Genomic DNA, 21857 nt, shown 5'->3' with positions numbered 1-21857 from the left:
GGGTCAGAGTGAGGGGCCCCGGCGGCGGAAGGACACGGGGGGGGCTGCGGGTCAGAGTGAGGGGCCCCGGCGGGGGAAGGACACGGGGAGGGCTGTGAGTCGGGGGGGAGCAGGGGCCCCAGGGGGCTGCAGGTCGGGAGTGAGGGGCCCCGGGGAAGGGGTCCCAGTGGCTGTGGGTCGGGGGGAAGGAGGGGCCCCGGGTCGGGAGTGAGGAGCACCGTCTCTCCCCCAGGCCACGCCAGCAAGACGCTGCCCTCGTCGCCCAGCAAGGCCTGGGGGGGACCGAGCCGCGCCAAGATGTCCCTGACGGGCACCAGCAAGTCGCCCCCCTCAGTGCAGAGCCTGGCCATGCGGCTGCTCAGCCTGCCTGGCGCCCGCCTGCCCCCAGAGGGGGGGCCCTTGGGGGAGCCCTCACCCCCCGCCCCCCCAGACCCCAAGCCCAAGGTCCACCGGGCCCGCAAGACCATGGCCAAGCCCAGCAACGGACAGGTGAGTTCTGGTGGGGAAGGGGTGTCGTCCCGGATGCCTGGGTCCCCTTGCTCCCCTCCCCGGGGTAGCCCTCCCAGGGTGTTGTCCCAGACACCTGGGTCCCCTTGCTCCCCTCCCCAGTGTAAGCCCCCCTAGGGTGTCGTCCCAGACACCTGGGTCCCCTTGCGCCCCTCCCCAGCGTAAGCCCCTGCAGGGTGTCATTCCAGACGCCTGGATCCCCTCATGCCCCTCCCCAGGCTAACCCTCCCCCGAGGTGTCATCCCAGATGCCTGGCCCCATCCTCTCACTTCCCTGCGGCCCCTAAGGACAATGTCCCAGACGCCTGGGTTTCATCAGCGCCTTAGGGAGGGGCTGCTCCGGGTTTCAGCGCCGTGTCTGACCCCCCCCCATCCTGTCCGCAGGTCCCCGAAAAGCGAGTCTCTGAGATGCTGCATTTCCGAGTCTCTGACGACCTGCGAAGCATCGAGGAGCCAGGTATCCGGGGGGCTGCAGGTTGGGAGTAATGGGCGCTGGGGGGCTGTGGGTCGGGAGTGAGGGGCGCTGGCGGAGCTGGGGGGCATCTCCTGCACCCCCTCGTTCATTCCGTCTCCCCCAGAGCCGGCCAAGCGGCAGAAGCTGGACTACAGGACGGATTTGATTCACAAGCGGCTCCCGTCCTCCCTGCACAGATCCAGCCCCCGGGCCAGCACCGAGGTACGGCCCCACCCAGGCGCCTGGGTCGCTCTCCTTCCCTCGGTCCTGGGGCACAGTGCAGCTCTGACCCATTGTCCTCCCCAGATCACGGTGACAGAGGAAATGGCGGCTCCGCCCAGCGAGTCCCGCCCCCTGGGGGACCCCTCGGGGGCCCGGGGTGTGGGGGGGTCCCTGGAGGAGTGGGAGACTGAGGTGGGCGAGGACTTCAGCCTTTTCTACGACAGCTACTCCGTGGACGAGCATGGTGACTCGGACAGCAAGGTGGGGTGAGCTGGGCTGGGCTGGGCTGCGCACACGGGGACCTGGTGCTCAGATGTGGCTGGCTCTGGGGTAGGGCGCGAGGGCTGGTTAGGTGGGGACCCCTGGCCCTGCACTGAGCTGCAGGTGGCTCTGGGGTGGGCCGTGCTGTGTTCGGAAAGGGGAATTGCATCTCATTCGGGCTGGGGCCGGATGCCTGAATTCATTTCTCCCCCCCAGCTGAGCTTTTTCCTTCTCTTGTCCAGTCGGAGGCCGACAGGGCAGGGGAACAAATGAGTGAGGAAGAGGAAGAGGAGGAGGAGGAGGAGGAGGAAGAAGAGGATGAAGATGACGAAGAATCTGGGACCATGTCAGACAGGGTGAGCCCCGGGGTGGGCAGGATGGGGGGGACAGGAGAACTCACTCTCCTCTTCCCTCATGACCGTTTTCGTTCTCTTGTTCGTTCCTCCTCATCTCTCTGTGCCCCCCTCGGCTCCGCCCCGCTCCCCCCTTCCCAGAGCGCCTCCAGCACCAAGCGCAAAGCCAAGAAGCGCTGGAAAAACGACAGTCCCTGGGTCAAACCATCCCGCAAACGCAAGAGGAAGGAGGCTCGGCCCAAGGACGGGCGAGGTGAGGGGGCGGCTGGCTCTGGAACCAAGGAGAGTGGGGCCTGGCGGGTTGCGGCGGCGGCGAGAGGAGGGTCTGGGCTTCGCGGCAGTACCAGAGCCGTGTCTGGAGCCCCCTGGTCTGGGAGATGTCCCACACCCACGCTCCTGCCCACCTGCTGTGTTTTCCCCTGGCCGGGATTCTTTGGTGGTTTCAGGGCCTGTTCCCTCTCCGGGCGTGGGACGCCAGGGTGCCAGGTCAGTACCACCACCAAGCCGGGACTTTGGGCTTCCTGGCGACGCTGACGGCTCATTTCTACCCCAAACGGTGCCAGAGAAACGGGCCAGCGAAGGCGGCGCAGAGTGGGGGGGTGTTGGCCTGACCTGGGCAAGAGGGTAATCGGAGGGCTGGGATCCTGGTGTGAGGATGGGGGGCGTCTGGGGGGCAGGGGAGGGGGAGCAGCCACGGCTCATTGCACAGGTGACCCTCACGCCCCCGATTCTGTCGCCCCCTCTTCCTCCTTCCCCCTCTCTGCCAGGTGTCAACGGGGTCCCTGCGGCTGGGCACAGCGAGTACACAGAGGTGCCACTGGGGTGTCTGGAGCTGCCCGGCGAGGGGGCGCTGTCCCCCAACAATGCAGGTGAGGCCCCTCCCCCCTCTGCATCCCCCTGGCAGTGTCTGACCTATGTTCTCCCCTCCCCCTCAACTCGGGGTCCCCCAACCCTGCTGGAATCCCCCCGTCTCCCCAAATCCCCCCTCCCCCACTGATCTGGTTTCCCCCGGCCCCACTGGGGCCCCTCCAGGCGTGTCCAATGAGACGAGCTCGCTGGAGACCGAGCGCTTCGAGGAGCTGCCCCTCTGCTCCTGCCGCATGGAGGCCCCCAAGATTGAGCGGCTCAGTGAGGCCGCGCGCAGCCACTGCATGGCCACCGAGAGCGCTGATGGGGAGGTGAGGGGGCGGGGCCAATGGGAGTGAGGGTGGGGCCGATGGGGATGGGGCCAGTGGGGAGATGAGGGGTGGGGTCGATGGGTGTGGGGCTGGCGGAGAGGTGAGGGGCTGGGGCTGGCGGACAGGGGCAGTGTGGATGGGGGTAATGGGCAGGGCAGATAGGGAGGTGAGGAGGGGCTGATGGGCAAGAGCGGGGCAGCCGGGGAGGTGAGGAGGCAGGGCCGCAGGCAGGGGCGGGGCAGACGGGGTGGTGAGAAGGTGGAGCCGACGGGCAGGGGCGGGGCAGATGGGGAGGTGAGGAGGCGGGGCTGACAGGCAGAGGCGGGGCAGACGGGGAGGTGAGGAGGCGGGGCAGACGGGCAGGGGCGGGGCAGATGGGGAGGTGAGCAGGTGGAGCTGATGGGCAGGGCCGGGGCAGACGGGGTGGTGAGGAGGCGGGGCCGGTGGGCAGGGGTGGGGCAGACGGAGTGGTGAGGAGGCGGGGCTGACGGGCAGGGGTGGGGCAGATGGGGTGGTGAGGAGGCGGGGCCGGTGGGCAGGGGTGGGGCAGATGGGGAAGTGAGGAGGCGGGGCAGACAGGCAGGGGCAGGGCAGATGGGGAAGTGAGGAGGCGGGGCCGATGGGCAGGGCCGGGGCAGACGGGGTGGTGAGGAGGTGGAGCCGACGGGCAGGGCCGGGGCAGACGGGGAGGCAGAGCTGTTGGGATGACAGGGCTGCGGAGTGTTTGGGACGGGAAGGGACCCCTTGCCTGGAGCTGAGCTGTGGCTGGCTCTGGGGTGGGGCACAGGGGCTGGTTATCTGGGGCCCCCTGGCCCTGCACTGAAATGCAGCTGGTGAGATTCTGGGGAGGGACGGGAGCCTGGCGTCTGGGCTGACCCCCCCCTTTCCCCCTCCCCAGCTGAGCGGCTGCGGCTCCAGCGTGCTGAAGCGGGAGACCATGCGCCCGTCCAGCCGGGTGCCCCTCATGGTTCTGTGCGAGTCCCATCGTGCCCGGATGGTGAAACACCACTGCTGTCCCGGCTGCGGGCACTTCTGCACAGCCGTGAGTGTGGGGGGGCTGCGGGTCGGGACTGAGGGGGGCTGCGGGTCGGGAGTGAGGGCCGCCGGGGGGCTGTGGGTCTGGCCTGAAGGGGGCTGCGGGTTGGGAGTGAGGGCCGCCGGGGACTGCGGGTCGGAAGTGAGGGGGCCGTCAGGGGGCTGCGGGTCAGGACTGAGGGGGGCTGTGGGTCAGGAGTGAGGGCCGCCGGGGGGCTGTGGGTCGGGACTGAGGGGGGCTGCAAGTCGGGACTGAGGGCTGCTGGGGGGCTGCAGGTCGGGACTGAGGGCCGCCGGGGGGCTGTGGGTCGGGACTGAGGGGGGCTGCGAGTCGGGACTGAGGGCTGCTGGGGGGCTGCAGGTCGGGACTGAGGGCTGCCAGGGGGCTGTGGGTCTAGCCTGAAGGGGGCTGCAGGTCGGGAGTGAGGGCCGCCGGGGGCTGCGGGTCGGGACTGAGGGGGACTGCGGGTCGGGAGTGAGGGGGCCGTCGGGGCTGCGGGTCAGGACTGAGGGGGGCTGTGGGTCAGGAGTGAGGGCCGCCGGGGGGCTGCGGGTTGGGGCTGAGGGGGGCTGCAGGTCAGGAGTGAGGGCCACTGGGGGGCTGTGGGTCGGGACTGAGGGCCGCTGGGGGGCTGTGTGTCGGGACTGAGGGGGGCTGCGGATCGGGACTGAGGGGGCCGCCGGGGGGCTGTGGGTCGGCACTGAGGGGTCCCGCTCCCCACAGGGCACCTTTCTGGAGTGCCACCCCGACCTGCGGGTGACCCACCGCTTCCACAAGGGCTGCGTGTCCCAGCTCAACGGGCTGATCTTCTGCCCGCACTGCGGGGAGGACGCCTCGGAGGCCCAGGAAATCACCATCGCCCGGGCCGACACCTCCACCCCTGCCCCCCCGCCCCCTGGCCAGGAGCCCCCCGAGGCCCCCGGCCGCGCTGACACCACCCAGCCCAGGTGAGCCGCTGGGGGGTGCGTGCTGGGGGGGGGGGGCGGCGTGCGTGCTGGGGGGGGGGGAGCGGGGGGGGAGCCCGTGGCGGAGATCGTGTCGGTGTAGCAGGGGGGCACCGCAGGGGCCGTGTTGGGCAGGGGGTGTCTCAGTCTCTGACCCCCAACCTGCTGCCCCCTCCTCTCCCGTTCAGTGCCCGGATGCGGGGGAAGGGCGAGGGACGCCTGGTGCCCCAGGACTCACTGGCTGACGGGATCGACAGCTCCGGGGGGCCCGTGCTGACCCTGCCGTCGGGCGCCGCCATCTCGCCGCTGGGGCTGGGCCCGGGGCCGGGTCGCGAGCAGCTCGAGAAGGCCTTGATCGTGCAGGAGGCTGAGAGGTGGGACCCCCAGACCCTCCCTTGCTTTCCCATGACCTTCCTGCTCTCTCCGATCCCACTGCACCCACCAATACACCTGTCCCCGCCCCAGCCACTGAGATCCCATGGCACCCACCAGTACGCCTCTCCCCGCCCCAGCTGCTGAGATCCCACCTCCACCCACCAATACACCTGTCCCCGCCCCAGCCACTGAGATCCCAACGCACCCACCAATACACCTGTCCCCGCCCCAGCCGCTGAGATCCCACCACACCCACCAACACACCTCTCCCCGCCCCAGCTGCCGAGATCCCACCGCACCCACCAATACACCTGTCCCCGCCCCAGCTGCCGAGATCCCACCGCACCCACCAATATACCTGTCCCCGCCCCAGCCGCTGAGATCCCACCGCACCACCAATACACCTGTCCCCAACCCCAGCCGCTGAGATCCCATGGCACCCACCAATACACCTCTCCCCGCCCTAGCCACTGAGATCCCACCACACCCTGACCTAGCTTTCCTACTTAGATCTGAACCTTAGAGTTCAGAAAATAAGATACTAGCATGAAATCTCCAAGCTTAATTACCAGCTTAGATCTGATAGCGCTGCCACCAGCCAGGAATTTCAGTGCCTGACTCATTCTGGTCTCCTCAAAACCTTCCCTGGGGGACCCCAAGACTCAGATGCCCTGAGTCTCACAACAAAGGGAAATAACCACTTCCCTTCCCTCTCTTTACCTCCTCCCAGGCTTCCCCTCGCTGGGTTACCCTGGAAGATTACTGTACTTAAACTCCTTGAATTACAAAACAGAGAGCACAATTCACCTTCTCCCTCCTTCTTTTTCTCCCTCCCAGTCTTTCCCTGAGAGAGACCGTAATCCTGGCACAGAGATTCCTATCCCCCCGAGCCTCAACTAGAAAAGAAAATCCAACAAGTTTTAAAAAGAAAGCTTTATGTCAAAAGAAAGAAAAAGACATAAAAAAGGTCTCTGTATCAAGGTGACAATATACAGGGACATTGGCTTAAAAGAAAACAAAATGAATAAACAGCCTTATTCAAAAAGAAATACAATTTAAACGTTCCAGCAACTCCACACGTGTAAATACAAAAACAATATAAAAACCTATATTGTCTTATACCTGAACTGACGGCTGGGAACCAGACGAGTTTAAAGCCTGGAGATAGAGAGATCCTCTCTCAGAGCCGAGAGCGAGAGCACTGGAACAGAAGAGAGAACACACACCCCAAAACTTCCCTCCCTGAGCTTTGAAAAATCCAGTTTCCTGATTGGTCCTCTGGTCAGGTGTTTGGTTCCCTTTGTTAACCCTTTACAGGCAAAAGAAACATTAACCCTTAGCTATCTGTTATGACACACCCGCCATCACCTGTTTCCCTCCGCCAAGCCGCTGAGATCCTTACCACACCGCCATAGGACCGTTTCCCTGCCCCAGGCCACTGAGATCCCACGGCACCCACCAATACACCTGTCCCTTGCCCCGGCCACCTTGAAAGATCCCACCTCACACAGTGCACCCCCTGCCGCCACCTGCTGTGATCTCACGCACCCACCAACAACCTGTCCCTGCCCAGCGCTATAGATCTCACCGCACCCACCAGTGCACCTTCCCCACCCCAGCCACTGAGATCCCACCTCATCCACCAGTGCACCCTCCCTGCCCCAGTCCGCTGAGATCTCACGTGCACCACCAATAACCGTCCCTCCCCAGCTGCCTAAGATCTCACCACCGCACTCAGATGCACTGTCCCCACCCCATGCCACTGAGACTCCCACTTCACCGCCAATAGACCGTCCCTCCCCTACCGCTGAGATCCACGGCACCACCACCACTGTCTCCGCCACCGTCTGCTGATCCCACCAGGCACCTGTCCCCATCAGCCACTGAGATCCCACGGCACCACCTAATACACCTGCTCCCTGCCCCCAGCCACTGAGATCTCACGCTCACCCACCAATACACCTGTCCTGCCCCACGCGCTGAGATCTCACCGCACCCCCAGTGCACCTGTCCCCACCCCAGCCACTGAGAATCCCACTGCACCCACCAAGACACTGTCCCCCCCAGCCGCTGATCCCACCAGCGCACCTGTCCCTGCCCCAGCCGCTGAGATCCACGCACCCACCAATACACCTGTCCCTGCCCAGCCGCTCGGTCCCACCGCACCCACCAATACACCGGTCATCTGCCCCAGCCACTGAGATCCACGGCACCCACCAGTACTCCTTGTCCCCTCACTCCCTAGCCGACTGAGATCCACGCATACCACTCAGCACCTGTTCCCCTGCCCCAGCCACTGAGATCCCACTGCCCACCAATACACCTGTCCCCGCCCCAGCCACTGAGGATCCCACCAGGCCCACCACTGCACCTGTCCCTACCCCAGCCACTGAGATCTCACTTCACCCACCAATACACCTGTCCCGCCCCAGCCACTGAGATCCCACAGGACCCACCAGTGCACCGTCCTACCCCAGCCACTGAGATCCTCACTTCACACCAACACCTGTCCCTGCCCAGCCACTAGATCCCGCAGCATTGGAACCCACCACTACACTGTCCCGCCGCCAGCCACTGAGATCCCATGGGCATGGAACCACAGTGCACCTGTTCCGCCCCAGCCACTGAGATCCCATGCACCACAGTCACACTCTGTCCCCGCCCAGCTAGTGTGCACCCCAATCACAAGCACCAATACCTTTTTCCACCCCGCCACTAATCCCCGGCAGCCACCAGTCGTTGTTCCTTTCCCCTTGAAATCCGGCACTCTGTGGGTGCCCCACAACCCTCCCTCCTCGCATCCGCCATCCTCCAACCCACCCTCTCTCTCTGCCCCCCTGAGCTATGGCACCATCGTGACTCATGGCACCCACTCATTTCCCCCCACCCCACCCCACACACACACGTTCTGTGATCCTAGGGAGAGGACCATCCAATCTGCCTTTCTCTGGCCCCCCAGGGTCCCTCTTCCCACTAACACCTGTGATCCACGGCACCACCAATGCTCCGTCCCTTGGCCTCCCCTTCTTCCTTTCCCCTGCGTCCCCTGGCAGTTCCTTGCTCTGAGCCTTGTTCTCGTTCCCTCGCTGTCCGCCAGCGGAAGAAGCTGCGTTCCAGCCCGCCAGCCTCTATCCTCTCCGTCAAGCAGGGCGAGCTGCAGAAGTGCGTGCTGATGCTCGACTGGGCGGCCCAGAGCGGGAAACGTGGGGGGGCGCGGGAGATCGGGGTGGGATGTGGGGCAGGAGGCTATGGGTCTGTGACCGCCGCTTTCTGGCTCTGCTCCTGTGACGATTCTTGCCTCCCCCTTCCCAGTGATCGAAACCTGGACCTCTTACTTCCAGCAGTACGAACATCCCGGAGAGACAACGCCACCCAACTGCATGCTGACGCTGTCCACGTAAGGGCGTCTCGCGATCTGCCACGTGGCTGCTGCAGTGGGGCAGCGGAGGGGCGGCGCGGGCATGGACGCGAGGGGTTGTCTGGCAGGCGTCATGTGTCAGATTTGCGGTGTACTAAGAACCACCCCTGCCCAGGCTGGACCGTGCCAACTTGTCAACGCAGGTGGCACAAGACGCGGCGGACGCCACTACATGGAGCCTGTCCGTGTGATGCAGAAACCAGGTGGAGGATCCCGGCGCGAGTAACTTGCCGCCGGGGCGGCTGGCGTCTACAGACAAGGTCAGCGCAGAGTGGGGTGCTACAGGGGAGGGCGCCAAGGCGGACGGCGGATTCCTGCCTGCCAATCACACACAGTCTTTCCCCCCAGGGAGGAGGTGGTTCAACCTGCTCCATCCGCAGCCAAGTGCGGGAACCTGCCATGGTCTCTCTCTGCTGGCCACGGGGCAGTGTGGACGTCAACGCCCAGGTGAGTTGGGACCAGTCGTGTCCGGGCTACCGCAGGGGGGCTTCTGCCAGGTCAGTCAGGGCCCATTGCCCCAAAGTTAGCGCTAGGACTGGGCTGCAGGAGCGGGGCAGTCGGGGTCATGCAGGGGCTCTCCCCGGGCATGTCAGGGCTCCCCATGGCCCCGGGCGGCGCTAGGGGCTGGGCTGCAGGGGGTGGGGCAGCAGGGGCTCTGCCCGGGCAGTCAGGGCTCCCCATTGCCCCAGGCGGCGCTAGGGCTGTGCTGCAGGGAGCAGGGGCAGCAGGGCTCTCCCCGCGCTGGCACGCTGACCCCATTGCTCCCCTCGGCATATAACGGCGGCTGGACCCCCATCATCATTGGGCCGCAGAGCTACAATGCACATCGTATGACCGTGCGATTGCGTGACCCGCCCGGCGCGACGTTACACCTGACAGACAACGTGAGAGTCTGCCGTTTTTGCTCCCTGGCGCTTATCTCAGCCCCCAGCTGCCAGGTCTTGGCTTTCAATACCCCGCCCCCCCCCCCCCCCCAAATCTGTACCTGTCGCTGTCTTTGCATGTGTCTGTTGCCAGGCTCCCTCCAGGTCTGTTGTATGGTGTCTTGGCTCCACCCCAGCACTGGTGCTGTCTCTACCGCACCTTAATGTTTTGCTGGTTTCCAGCCCCCCCCTCCGCTCGGAGCTGGGATTTGCTGGTTCAAGGCTCCCGTAACCCTCCCCGGCGCAGGAAGAACATCTGCCGCACTGGGCCTCCTTCACGGGCAGCGCGGAGATCGCCGAGGTCCTGCTGAACGCAACAGTGCGACCTGCACGCAGTAACTGCCACGGGGACACGCCACTGCACATCGTGCCCGCGAGAGCTACCATGACCTGCGTCATGTGAGTGTGGGGGAGTGGGACTGTCTGGTTAGAGTTGGGGGCGGGAGCCAGGACTCCTGGGTTCTCTCACCGGCCTGGGCAGGGGAGTAGGGTTTGGTTATAGAGCAGGGGCTGGGAGCCAGACTCCTGGGTTCTCTCCTGGCTCTGGGAGGGGAGTGGGGGCTGGTGGTTAGAGTTGGGTGGCTGGAAGCAGGATCCTGGGTTCTCTTCCTGGCTCTGGGAGGGGAGTGCGGGCTGGTGCTTAGAACGGGGGTGGGTGGGAGCCAGGAGTCCTGGGTTCTCTCCCTGGCTCTGGGAGGGGAGTGCGGGCTGCTGGTTAGAGCAGGGGGAGCTGGGAGCCAGGACTCTTGGGTTCTCTCTCTGGCTCTGGGAAGGAAGTGGGGTCTAATGGTTACAGCCCAGGACTTCTGGGTTCCAATCTGCCCCCGCCCCCAGGCTGTTTCTGTCGCGAGGGGCTGACCCCGAGGTGCGGAACAAGGAGGGCGACTGCCCCGTGGACCTGACGCTGGAGAACTCTGAGGTCTGGTTCGCCCTGCAGCTGAACCGCAAGATCCGGCAGGGCATCCTCAACCGGGCACTGCGGACCGAGCGCATCATCAGCAGGTGGGGCTGTGCCCGGGGTGGGGTGGGGAGAAAAGGGGGCGTGTGGCTGCTCCCTGCTGGCCGGCTCCGGTCTCACACCTCCTGCCCCTCCACAGGGATGTGGCCCGCGGCTACGAGAATGTGCCCATCCCCTGCGTCAACTCGGTGGATGATGAGCCCTGTCCTGACGACTATAAATACATCTCGGAGAACTGTGAGACCTCCACCATGAACATCGACCGCAACATCACGCACCTGCAGGTAGCCAGCCCGGGGGGGCCTGCAGCCTGGAGCTGCCCCTTTGGAGAGGGGAGCCTAGAAACCAACAAATGCAGAACATTTTTTGCGGGAGGTGTAATAAGCCTCTGTCCCAAATCTGGACCTTAGCGTCCAAAATCTGGGGGCTTAGCATGAAACTCCCCCCAAGCTTATATCACTTGGATCTGATCTCGCTGCCACCAATCAGGATTCAGGGCTCCTGATCGCCCTGGGGTCACCAAAACCTATCCCTGGGGGACCCCCCAAGACCCAGAACCCCTGGGTCCCCCACCAAAGGGAAAACAAGTTCCTCCCCTTGTCTCCTCTGTTTTATGCCCAGCTTTCCCTCTCCCTGGGTTAGCCTGGGCAATGCTGTACTAAAGTCCTTGAATACAAACCAGAGAGGGCAATTTACCTCCCCCTGAGGCTGTGCATTCAAACCTAGTCAAGCTAACACACAGAGATTTCCCCCTCCCTTCGTCCCGTAGCCATAACCCGAGAAAACCTCAACCAGGTTTTAAAAAGAAAACTTTATATATATAAAAAAAAGAAAGAAATTACGTAGTAAATCAACTCTGCAGTAAGAGGTCATACAGGCAATTGCTTATAAGGAATTAGGAATAAACAGTCTGATTCAAAAGAGAGCCAAGTTAAACCAGTCCAGCACAGTAGCCACATGTAAATACAAACTACAATATCAACCTATTGCTTTTCCTTTTGTACTCACAGCTTGGTACAACAGGGTAGAAGGAAGTTTGGAGATAGAAATAAAAGCTGTTTCTTCATAGCCGAGAGAAACCAGAGAGAGGAAACAAAGCCAAACCCACCCTCACTTTTAAAAATCCGGTTTCCTGATTGGTCCTTTGGTCAGGTGTCTGGTTCCCTTTGTTAACCCTTTACAGGTGAAAGAAACATTAACCCTTAGCTATCTGTTTATGACAAGAGGAGAGCCTAGAACCTTGCAAATGCAGTATTTGGGGGAGGGGCCTAGAAACCGACAAATGCAGAATTGTTTTTTGACGGGGAGCCTAGAACTGCCTGTGGTGGCTTGTGAGGGGAAATTGGGGGAGCTGAGAAACCAGGGAAGGTGCAGACTGGGTTGGGGTTGTCCAGTAAACTGACAACTGCGCGAGTGGGGCAGGCCTCTGCTATAGTAGTCTGGTGCCTCCGGACTCCCAACTTCTCCAGCAATGGTATCTGCCAGGGACGATTGTCCTTCAGCAATGCTGTGTGGCCATACTCAGCATCCGCTGCTGGGTACGACAAGGTTGAGACCCACGCAGCACACCCATTCCCGGGTAACTGACTGTGGGGGGCATGAAATTGCATGTCTGACACCATGGGGGGCCTGGAAACTGCTACAGTGGACGCTGTGGGATGCGGGGAGCCTGGAAAACTGCCATGCCAAGACCCATGGGGGGCCGGGGGCTGAAACTACTTTCTTGGATTGGGAACTGATAGACACTGAGGGTATCCTTGAAAAACCACAATATGCAGCGGGAGGCATGGAAACTGACAAGAGAATATGGGTGGGGGACCTGGAGAGAACAAATAGAGCCATAGGGGCTGGTAGTTAGGGAGGAGATTAGAAATGACTTCAGATGAGAAGAAAGGAGGGTAGCTTGGATAACTTTCCATTGGGTGTGAGGGAGCCCAGAATACTGTCAGTTCGGCGAATTATGTGGTGGGGAGGCCATGAAACTCAGACAGGGAGGGGGAGTCTGGATTAGGACAACAGTGAAGCTGACAGAATTCACCCCGTCCCATAGGCTGCAGGGCGTGCTCAGCCTCCCTTAGAATATTCAGACCGTAGTTCCTGGGCAGTCCCCCACCCCATCTTGGGGAGGCAGAATTTGGGAACTATTCAGATATTATGACCCTCCTCCCCTCAGGATGGGCGCCTGCTCAGGAATTCAACAAGATGAGCCGCCCTCGATCTTCGAGTGTAACCAGGCGTGACTGCTGGAGATATGCAGAACGAGTTCGTCCAGAGCGGATCAAGTGATCGCCAGGGAGTGGGCATCACCCCCATTCCTGAGGTCCAGTAGCAGGAGTTTCCCAGCTAAAGGAATCAGTGTTAGGATTGGCTGGGCTGACTAGTGGGCTGGGGTGTCATTGTGCAGGGAGTCCCGCGGGTTAACAGGAATAGTGTCAGGATTGCTGGCTGGAACCGGTGAGCTGGGGTGTCATGTGCAGGGAGTCCTGCGGGTTAACAGGAATCAATGTGCGGATTGCTGCTGGACTGTGGGGGCTGGGGTGTCATGTGGCAGGGAGTCCGCAGGTGAACAAGAACTTCCCCCGGCAGGGTCCGACTGCAGCTCTACCGACGCCAAGATGGGCTTGGGGGGTGGACTTCAAACCATCCCCCAGGGACCTTCATCTGCGAGTGGTGGAGCCGGGGTCGGGGCACGGGTGGCACCATGCTTGGCCGAGGTGGCGGGGGGCAGGGGCTGGGAGTCGCGGGATGTGACAGCTCTGCCCCCTTCCCACGGCAGGATAGTGGGGGAGATGATCTCGGACGCAGAGGCGTGTTACGGGAAGATGACTCGTATTCTCTTTTGACCTGGACAACAAGTGTGGGGTGCTCCGGATTGCCTGGGTTCTCTCCCTGCTCGGGGAGTTGGCGGAGGGCTGTTGGTTAGAGTGGGGGTGGCGGGGGGTGTGGCTGGGAGCAAGGACGCCTGGGTTTCTACTCCGAGCTCTGGGGGGGTGAGGATCATGCGTGAGAGCTGGGGACCGGATCCTGGGTTCGTCTCCTCCCCCGGCAGGATGGCGAGTAGTACTGCACTCGACGCCGTTATAGCAACGTGGCACGGTTCATCAACCTCACCTTGTGCGACCGCCCACATCATCCAGTGCGTTGTGTTCATGCTGCCAGACCTGCTTTACCCCGCATTGCCTTTTCAGCAGCCGCGCGACATCCGCGCTGGCGAGGAGCTGGGGTCACCGGGGCGCGGGCTAGAGGCTAGTGGGGCGGGGCTGAGAGGCAGCGGGGTGGGATGTGGGGAGGCTGGGGTAGCTGGGGGGTGGGGGGGTGGGGCGGGTGGAGAGCAGGGGGTGGGGGTGTGGGAGGAGGCTGGGTCAGCTGGCAGCGGTGGTGTAGGGAGGGGCTGGTGTCAGGCGCTGGGCTGGGGTGGGCTGGCGGGGAGCTGGGGAGTGGCATAGTGAGTATGGGGGCTAAGAGATGGGGGGCAGGGCTGTGGTGGGGCTAGGGGTCTGGCTTGCGGTGGGCAGGGGCTGGGCAGGTGAGGAGGGGCGGGGCTTGGGGTAAGGAGATTGGGGCAGAGGTGAGGAATGGGGTGGGGCTGGATGGAGGCAGTGCGTGGCTGGGCTGAGGGATGTGAGTGGGGCCAGGGGCTGGCGGGGGCGGAGTGAGGAGATGGGGTGGGGCTGTGGGCGGGCCGAGGGGCGGGGCCTGAGGCCAGCCTGTTGGGGGGAACCCTCCCCCCTGTAGTGACCCCCTGTGCCCCCCAGGTTCGACTACGGCGACCGGTTCTGGGACATCAAGAGCAAATACTTCACGTGCCAGTGCGGGGCGGAGAAGTGCAAACACTCGGCCGAGGCCATCGCGCTGGAGCAGAGCCGCCTGGCCCGCCTCGAGGCGCACCCCGAGCTGCTGCCCGACGTGGGGGGGCTGCCCCTGCTGGGCCCCTGAGCCCCCTGGGACACCCCCCGATTCCTGTCCCTGCTGGGCCCCCGAGCCCCCCGATTCCTGCCCTTGAGCCCCCCAGGGACACTCCCCACTTCCTGCCCCTGCTGGGCCCCCGAGCCCCCCAGGGACCCCGATTCCTGCTCCTGAGCCACCTGGGGGATACTCCTCACCCTGCCCCTGCTGGGCCCCTGAGCCCCCTGGCAGAGCCCCCTACACTGTTGGGTCCCGGAAACCCCTAGTCGACCCCACCGGCCACACTGGGCCCCTGAGCCCCATTCCTGGGGCTCCCCCAGGGCTCAGCCGCCAGCGACCCCTTGCTGGGAACAGTAGCGCTGCAGGAACCGCGGGGACGCCCCCGGCTCGGGCCCTTTTTAACTGTAACGTCCTGGGGGGCTGAACCCAATAAACGCCGGCGCCACCGGGACCACGGCCAGGGTGTGCGTTGTCTGTCCATCGCCGGGGGAGGGGGTGTGTGCGACTGCCGCTCCTTGTTGGGGGGGGGTGGGTGTGCGTGTGCGTGCACGACCGTCGCCCCCTGCTGGGTGTGTGTGTGCGTGTGCATGACCGTCGCCCCTGCTGGGTGTGTGTGTGCGTGATCGCCGCCCCCTGCTGGGTGTGTGTGTGCATGTGCGATGACCACCCCCTGCTGGATGTGTGTGTGTGCGCAATCACCACCACCTGCTGTGTGTGTGTGACTGCCGCCCCTGCGGGGTGTGGGTGGGTGTGCAATAGCCACCCCATGCTGGGTGTGTATGTGTGCGATCGCCGCCCCCTGCTGTGTGTGTGTCTGTGTGTGCGACTGCCGCCCCCTGTTGGGGTGTGTGTGCAACCGCTGCCCCCTGCTGGGTGTGTGTGTGTGCGCGACTGCTGCCCCCTGTGGGGTGTGGGTGGTGTGTAATAGCCACCCCATACGGGGTGGGTGTGTATGTGTGCGATCACTGCCCCCTGCTGGGTGTGTGTGTGTGCGCGCGATTGCTGCCCCCTGCTGGGGGGGTGGGTTGGTTGGTGCTGAGGGTGAGGGCTGAGGCTTTACCTGGTTGTTGTTTTACCTGCGGTTGCTGAAGTCAGTTGTGGGTGTCTGAGATTTGTGATGTTGTCTCAAGGGGGTGTTTGTGTGTTGGCGGATTGGGTTGTGGTGTCCCTGGGTGCATCCCTTAGCGCTGGGTGCGATTGTGTGTCTGTGGCCTGTCTCTGCCGTGTGTGGCTGTTGCGAGGGTTGTGTGTGGTGCTGTCTGTTTTGTCTCACCCACGTGTCTGCGCACACAGCGGGGGGGGGGGGGCATTTGTGCTGTGCCTGCCGGGGGAGGGGGCAGGTTGTGATGTCTGTTGGCGATGGGAGGCTGCCTGGTGGGGGTTGCAGGTTCAGTGTTGTCACCTTGTGAGCAAGTTTTGTTGTGGTGTGATTAGGGGGTGAGGACTGGCTGTTTGTAGACCTAGTGGTGGGGCATTGTGTTGCTACCCCCTTTTGCGGTTGTGTCTGGGTGATTGTGTTGGGGCATGAGATCCAGGTGCATCTGTTTGGTAGTGTTTGTGTGTCGGGTGAATGTGATTGTGGGAGGGGCGTTGGTGCTGTTGTGGGGGGTTGCGAAGTTGGGTTGGGGTTTGGGGTGTTGGCTTGGGGTTGTGATGGCAGGGGCTGAGTGTGATTGTGTGTCAGGTTGTGTTGCATTAGGGTGTCAGGTTGTGTCAGTGATAGAGTAGGAAGTGGGGCGGATTGCACATTGTCAGGTTGTGTTGATGTGGGGGGTTGTTGGGGATGGGTGGGTGTGTGGGTGTTAGGTTGTGTTGATGTAGGGGGTTGTTGGGGATGGGTGGGGATGTGGGTCGGGTTGTGTTGATGGATGGGGGTGTCAGGTGTCGGTGTCGACTTCTGTTGATGGGGGTTGTGGGGATGGGTGTGGGTGTGGGTGTTGGGTTGTGTTGATGGGGGGTTGTTGGGGATGGGTGGGGGTGTTGGGTTGTGTTGANGTCCTGGGGGTCGGGGGGCAGTGTTCCCAGGAGATGGAGCCCAGAGCTTGTACTGGGGGGGCAGGCACCAGGGCCCTTGGGGAGTTCGGGGGGAGCCCAGAGGCTGGGGGGCTCTTTGGGAGTCCGTGTCCCCCATGTGACCCCATCTCCCCCCCAGGGATCTACCACTGCTGGCGGGAATACAGCACCTTGCGCGCGGCTGGCGCCACCATCAGCAACGTCGGCTTCACCACCAACCTCAGCGTCTACTCCAACGTGCAGGAGACGTGGCTGGCGGCCCGTGAGTCTGGCCCCCCGAAACCCCGGGGCTCTGCTGGGGGGGGTTATAGGAGCAGGGATCAACTCCCTCAAACATGGGGTGCCGCTGTGCTGACCCCGAAATTTGGGGGATGCACCTTTAATCCCAGGGAGCTTCCCTGCTGCCCCCAAAATTCAGCCTCCCCCTTGATTTAGGGGCATGTCACTGAATTCCTAAACCACTGGAACGTCCTGCTTTTGGGGGGCCCCTTTCAGCACCCTGAAATTCAGGGATTTCTGAATGTGGCTGCCTGAATGTGGGACCCTTTGGAAAGATCCCCCTAAAAACATGGGTGTTGTCCCTTTCTCCTTGGGGAGCATCCCTGACACCCCCAAAATTGGGTTGCCTTTCATAAATTGGGGGGCTTTCTGGACCCCCTAAACTGCAGAGTTGGCTGAGCCTGGGGCCCTCTGTGGAATGGGGGAGCTGGATCAACACCCCGGTTCTCTGCCTCAGTCCAGGCCCCTCCCTTCTGCTGGGGGAATTTGGGGGTACACCTCATTTTAGGGAGTCGGTAAATCCCACTGTGGGAACGTGGGGGTCTTTATTGACTCCTTAATAAGTGGGGTGCCCCAAATCTGTTTCCTCTTGAAGTAGGGGGCCCCATCTCTCTCCTAGCAGCCCCCAGCCCTGTCTGTGCCACCCCCTAATGTCTCTGCCCCCCCCAGTGATAATCCTGGCCGTGGTGGAAGGCATCCTCCTCCTCCTCCTCATCTTCCTCCGCAAACGCATCCTCATCGCCATTGCGCTTATCCAGGAGTCCAGCCGGTGAGTCGCCCCCCATGCCCCAGGTGGGGGGGCAGGGCAGCCCCTTGGGGGGAGGCACCAGGGCTCTGATCCTCCCAGGGACACCTTAGCAGCCCTGGCTCCTGTCCCTTTAATGAGGAGGTAGGGGAGAGAGGGGAATCGGGGATGTGTTAACCTGTGGAACTGCCCGACACATGATTGGGGGAGAGAGAAAGGGTCAAGAGCAGGAGGGCCCCAGGGGTCTGACCTGTGGGGGATGGAAATGGGGCCAGATGGACCCGTGGGTCTGGCCTGGGGGAGGGGAGGAGGCCAGGTGAGCTAGGCCTGATCTCCAGCAGGCGGGATGCCAGGTTAGACGGGCCTGGGGGTCTGGCAGCCGGTGGTGCGGGGAGGTCTAGGTCTCAGTGGGGAGTGGGGGACTATAGGGGGTCCCCAAAACAGGAACTAACATGGGGTCCCCCATTTGTTTCCGCTTCCAGAGCCATCGGCTACATGATGTCCACCCTGTTCTACCCGCTCGTCACTTTCCTCCTGCTGCTCATCTGCGTGGCCTATTGGGCCATGACGGCTCTGTATCCTCCGGGCCCCACGGCTGCCCCCTCCGCCCCCCTGTCTGCCCCCCAGCCAGATCGGGTCCAGCGCCCCCTAGGGGGACAGGTCCCTGCCCCATCCCCGCCCCCCTGAGCCAGCCAGTCCCTTTCCTGGGGCCGGATGGGACCCGGTGCCCCCCAGAGGGGACAGGCCCCTGCCCCATTCCCTACCCCCCTGAGCCAGCCAGTCCCTGCCCTGGGGCCGGATGGGACCCGGTGCCCCCCAGAGGGGACAGGCCCCTGCCCCATTCCCTGCCCCCCTGAGCCAGCCAGTCCCTGCCCTGGGGCTGGGTGGGAGCCGGCGTCCCCTAGAGGGGACAGGCCCCTGCCCCATTCCCTGCCCCCCTGAGCCAGCCAGTCCCTGCCCTGCGGCCGGGTGGGAGCCGGCGCCCCCCAGAGGGGACAGGCCCCTGCCCCAGTCCCCGCCCCCCTGAGCCAGCCAGTCCCTGCCCTGGGGCCCGGTGGGAGCTGGCGCCCCCCAGAGGGGACAGGCCCCTGCCCCCCTGAGCCAGCCAGTCCCTGCCCTGGGGCCAGGTGGGAGCCGGCGCCCCCCAGAGGGGACAGGCCCCTGCCCCAGTCCCTGCCCCCCTGAGCCAGCCAGGTTGTTGATTGAGAGACGATCCGGTTTGTGCGGTGACCGGGAAACAAGGAATAGAAACTTCCCGCGCTGGGGGCCCTTGCGGGAGTGAGGGGCAGGTGCTCTACCGGCTCGGGCTTAGACTGACCCCTCGGGAGAGCGGCTGAAATACCCACCCCGGGCGCTGTGCTGGAGAGGGACCCCCCTTTACCCAAGGTGTCCGACTGAGGGGGGCTTTGCGTTCTAGCCCCCAGAAACCCCCTTCCAGTGACCCCCCATCCTCGTCCACCCGGACCCCCCGTTTCTCTCCAGCCTCTGCCTCCCCCCTTCCCTCCCCCATGCTGCCCCGCCCCCCATTTCACTGCATCACGCGTACACACAACTGACTCCCAAGAACACACAACACACACGATCTCAGCCCTCCGCTCTGTTCAGGGCTGCGGGTCGAGTGAGGGCACCGGCAGGGCTGGGGGGGCAGGCTGGGCTGCAGGGTGCTGCGGTCGGGAGTGAGGGGACCGGCAGGGCTTGGGGGCAGGCTGGGCTGGCAGGGGCTGCGGGTCGAGGAGTGAGTGCACCGCAGAGGCTTTGCGGGGGCAGGGCTGGGCTGCAGGGGTTGCGGGTCGGGAGTGAGGGGCACCGGCAGAGCTGCGGGCTGGCTGGGACTGGGCTGGCAGGGGCCTGCGGGTCGGGAGTGAGGGGCCTACCGGCAGGGGCTTGGGGCGGGTAGGGCCTAGGCTGGCAGCGGGCTACGGTCGGAGTGAGGGGGCCCCACCGCAGGGCTGGGGGCAGTGCTGGTCTGGCAGGGGCGTGGTTCCGGATGTGAGGGGCACTGCAGGCGCTGGGCTGGCAGGGGCTTGCGGTCGGGAGTGAGGCACTTGGCAGGGGCTTGGGGGGGGTAGGGCGATGAGCTGCAGGGCTGCGGGTCAGGAGTGAGGGGCACTGGCAGAGTGGGGGGCAAGGGCTGGGCTGGTAGGGGCTGCGGCTCGGGAGTGAGGGGCAATACCACATGCTGGTAGGGCTGCTGGGGGAGAGGGGAGATCACGCACCATCAGACCCCCATATACATACACATCACCTAGGGCTAGGCTGGCAGGGGCTGTGCCGGGAAAACCTTATCATAGAGGGGCACCGGCAGCGCTGGGGGGGCAGCGCTAGGTAGGGGGTGACGCGGGGGATTGGGGTGCGGTTATGGGGTAAATGATCTATTAATAAAAGCTAAAGCCAATAACAATTCCTTAGGTGAAGCTCCTTCCAGCCTGGCTCCCAGCTGCTCTAGAGTCAGGGGTGCCCCGGAATGGGAGACCATCTGACTACTTCACCCAGACACACGAGAAGCACCCAACGCCTGGACTTTTTGGTTTCGAGTGGGCTCAAATAAGGAGTCGGGGGGGGTGTGGCTGCAGTGGAGTTTTTCCACCATGGGGGGGGGGGGGGCCAGCACTCTCTCTGTCCTGGCCACTCTTCTGGCCCCACCTGGCCCTTTACTCTCCTAATGCTCAGCTCTTTGATACAGGCCTTGGCCCCTGACCCCCCCCCAGTAACCTTGACACGCCCCCCCCCCCCGCGGTCACTTCGCAACTCGCTGGCTTGGAGAAGGCGCACTGGGAGCTTTCCTGCAAAGGTGCAGGAACACCTGGGTCCGATTCCCCCAGATCCACTGTAAAAACCCGCCCCCACCGCATAGGACTGGGGAGAGAACCCAGGAATTCGGGCTCCAGCCCCCTGTTCCGACCCACCAGCCCAGCCACAACGACTGGCACCCTAAACCCAAACCCCAAAACCCATGCACCGTCAACAACCAACCAACCCACCATCAAAGCCCTAACCCACCATACACACTCCCCTCCCAGAGCCGGGAGAGAACCCAGGAGTCCTGGCTTCAGTCCCCCATGCTATAACCACCAGCCCCCACTCCCCTTCCCAGAGCTGGAGAAAACCCAGGAGATCCGGAGCTCCCAGCCCCCAACTCTGACGCTCCTCTTGCAGGGAACAGTGTAAACATGATCCCTCATTCGGGCCCGATTCGGCAGAGGGTGAGTGACCCCCACGACCCCCACCCCCATTCCTGCAGCCAGCCCAGCCCCCGGGACCTCGCTGCCAGCTCTGCCCCCCTGCAGGGCTCCCCTCTCGTCTCTGCTGCACCTTCCCCTGGCCCTCTCCCCCCCCCATTGTGTCCCGGCTTGCGGCTCCCTTACTCGCCCTCCAAACCCCCCCCCATCTCACTTCTGTCCCCACCCCCACCCCAGGAGCGGCACCGACATCCTCTTGCTGTGTCCTTCTTCATCGGCCTTCCTGGCTGCTACATAGTGGTGCGGAATCCTGGCGGAGTGACCCCCCCTCGGGCGCAGGGCCTGGCCACAAGGTGGGGGGCAGCAGGCGGGCTCTGCCGGGCAGTCATGGGCATCCCATGGCTCCAGCGGCGGTCGCTAGGGGCTGAGCTGAGGGCGCGAGGGGGGACAGACAAGGGTCCCCCTCCCGGCAGTCAGGGCCTCCCCACTTGCCCAGGGCGGCGCTAGGCTGGGCTGCACGTGGGCGGGGTTGCGGCAGCAGGGGGTGGGGGCAGCGGGCTCTGCCCGGGCAGTTCGAGGCTCCACCATGCTCCAGGCTCGGTAGCTAGGTATGACCTGCCATGGAGCGAGGGGAGCAAGCACAGGGGCTCTCCCTCCCGGCAGTCAGGGTTCCCCATATGCCCCACGGGCGGCGCTAGGGGCTGGGCTGTGGGGGTGGACGGGGTCAATGGCCTCTGGGGGCTGGCTGGTAGGTGGACGCAGGCGGGGGTTGGGCTGGGGTCTGCGAAACGGGCTCTCACAGGGGGGTCAGTGGAGTCGAGGCTGGGGAGGGCATGTGAGGGGGCTGGGGGACCTGCACTGTCGCCTCGAGTAGTCACCCCTTGCCCCCAGCTTGCTCTTATGGCGGACCCCCGGCAGATGATTTACCCCCGGAAACTCGGACCGGCGCCTTACTGTGCGATCTCGGGCAACCCGTGAGTCACCCCAAACCTCACCCCCGCCCCTCTCTGCCCCCCAGCCTCCATCCCCACCTCATCCCCCTCCCGCCCCACCCCTACCCCCTCCCGCCCCCATCCCCTCTTCTGCGCCAGGCTCATCCCTACCTCA

At 63.9% G+C, this 21857-nt stretch overlaps 2 protein-coding genes across 2 annotated transcripts in view; both read left to right on the top strand.

Annotated features, from left to right (window-relative positions):
- The first annotated feature begins 201 nt into the window (after nt 1-201).
- Nucleotides 202-14991, top strand: EHMT2 (euchromatic histone lysine methyltransferase 2). The gene is made up of 19 exons (XM_075071496.1): nt 202-489; nt 891-963; nt 1085-1182; nt 1267-1443; nt 1686-1799; nt 1938-2049; nt 2564-2665; nt 2829-2974; nt 3873-4016; nt 4734-4957; nt 5143-5459; nt 8383-8532; nt 8642-8726; nt 9128-9194; nt 9918-10069; nt 10505-10672; nt 10768-11003; nt 13788-13851; nt 14384-14991. The coding sequence occupies exons 1-19, from the start codon at nt 298-300 to the stop codon at nt 14562-14564; spliced, it is 2802 nt and encodes a 933-aa protein (XP_074927597.1). The 5' UTR covers nt 202-297; the 3' UTR covers nt 14565-14991.
- A 1571-nt stretch (nt 14992-16562) lies between these two features.
- The window catches only part of SLC44A4 (solute carrier family 44 member 4), an 8051-nt gene continuing 2756 nt past the window's right edge, over nt 16563-21857 (top strand). Inside the window, exons 1-3 of the mRNA XM_075071495.1 lie at nt 16563-16809; nt 17496-17595; nt 18054-18146. Of these exons, the coding sequence (XP_074927596.1) occupies nt 16563-16809; nt 17496-17595; nt 18054-18146 (440 nt within the window). The remainder of the gene's footprint in view (nt 16810-17495; nt 17596-18053; nt 18147-21857) is intronic.

Source organism: Chelonoidis abingdonii, chromosome 12 (genome assembly GCF_003597395.2).
Source record: "Chelonoidis abingdonii isolate Lonesome George chromosome 12, CheloAbing_2.0, whole genome shotgun sequence".
NCBI classification, from domain to species: Eukaryota; Metazoa; Chordata; order Testudines; family Testudinidae; genus Chelonoidis; species Chelonoidis abingdonii.
Note: the sequence above shows the minus strand (reverse complement) of the source record. Positions and strands in the feature narration are given on the sequence as shown.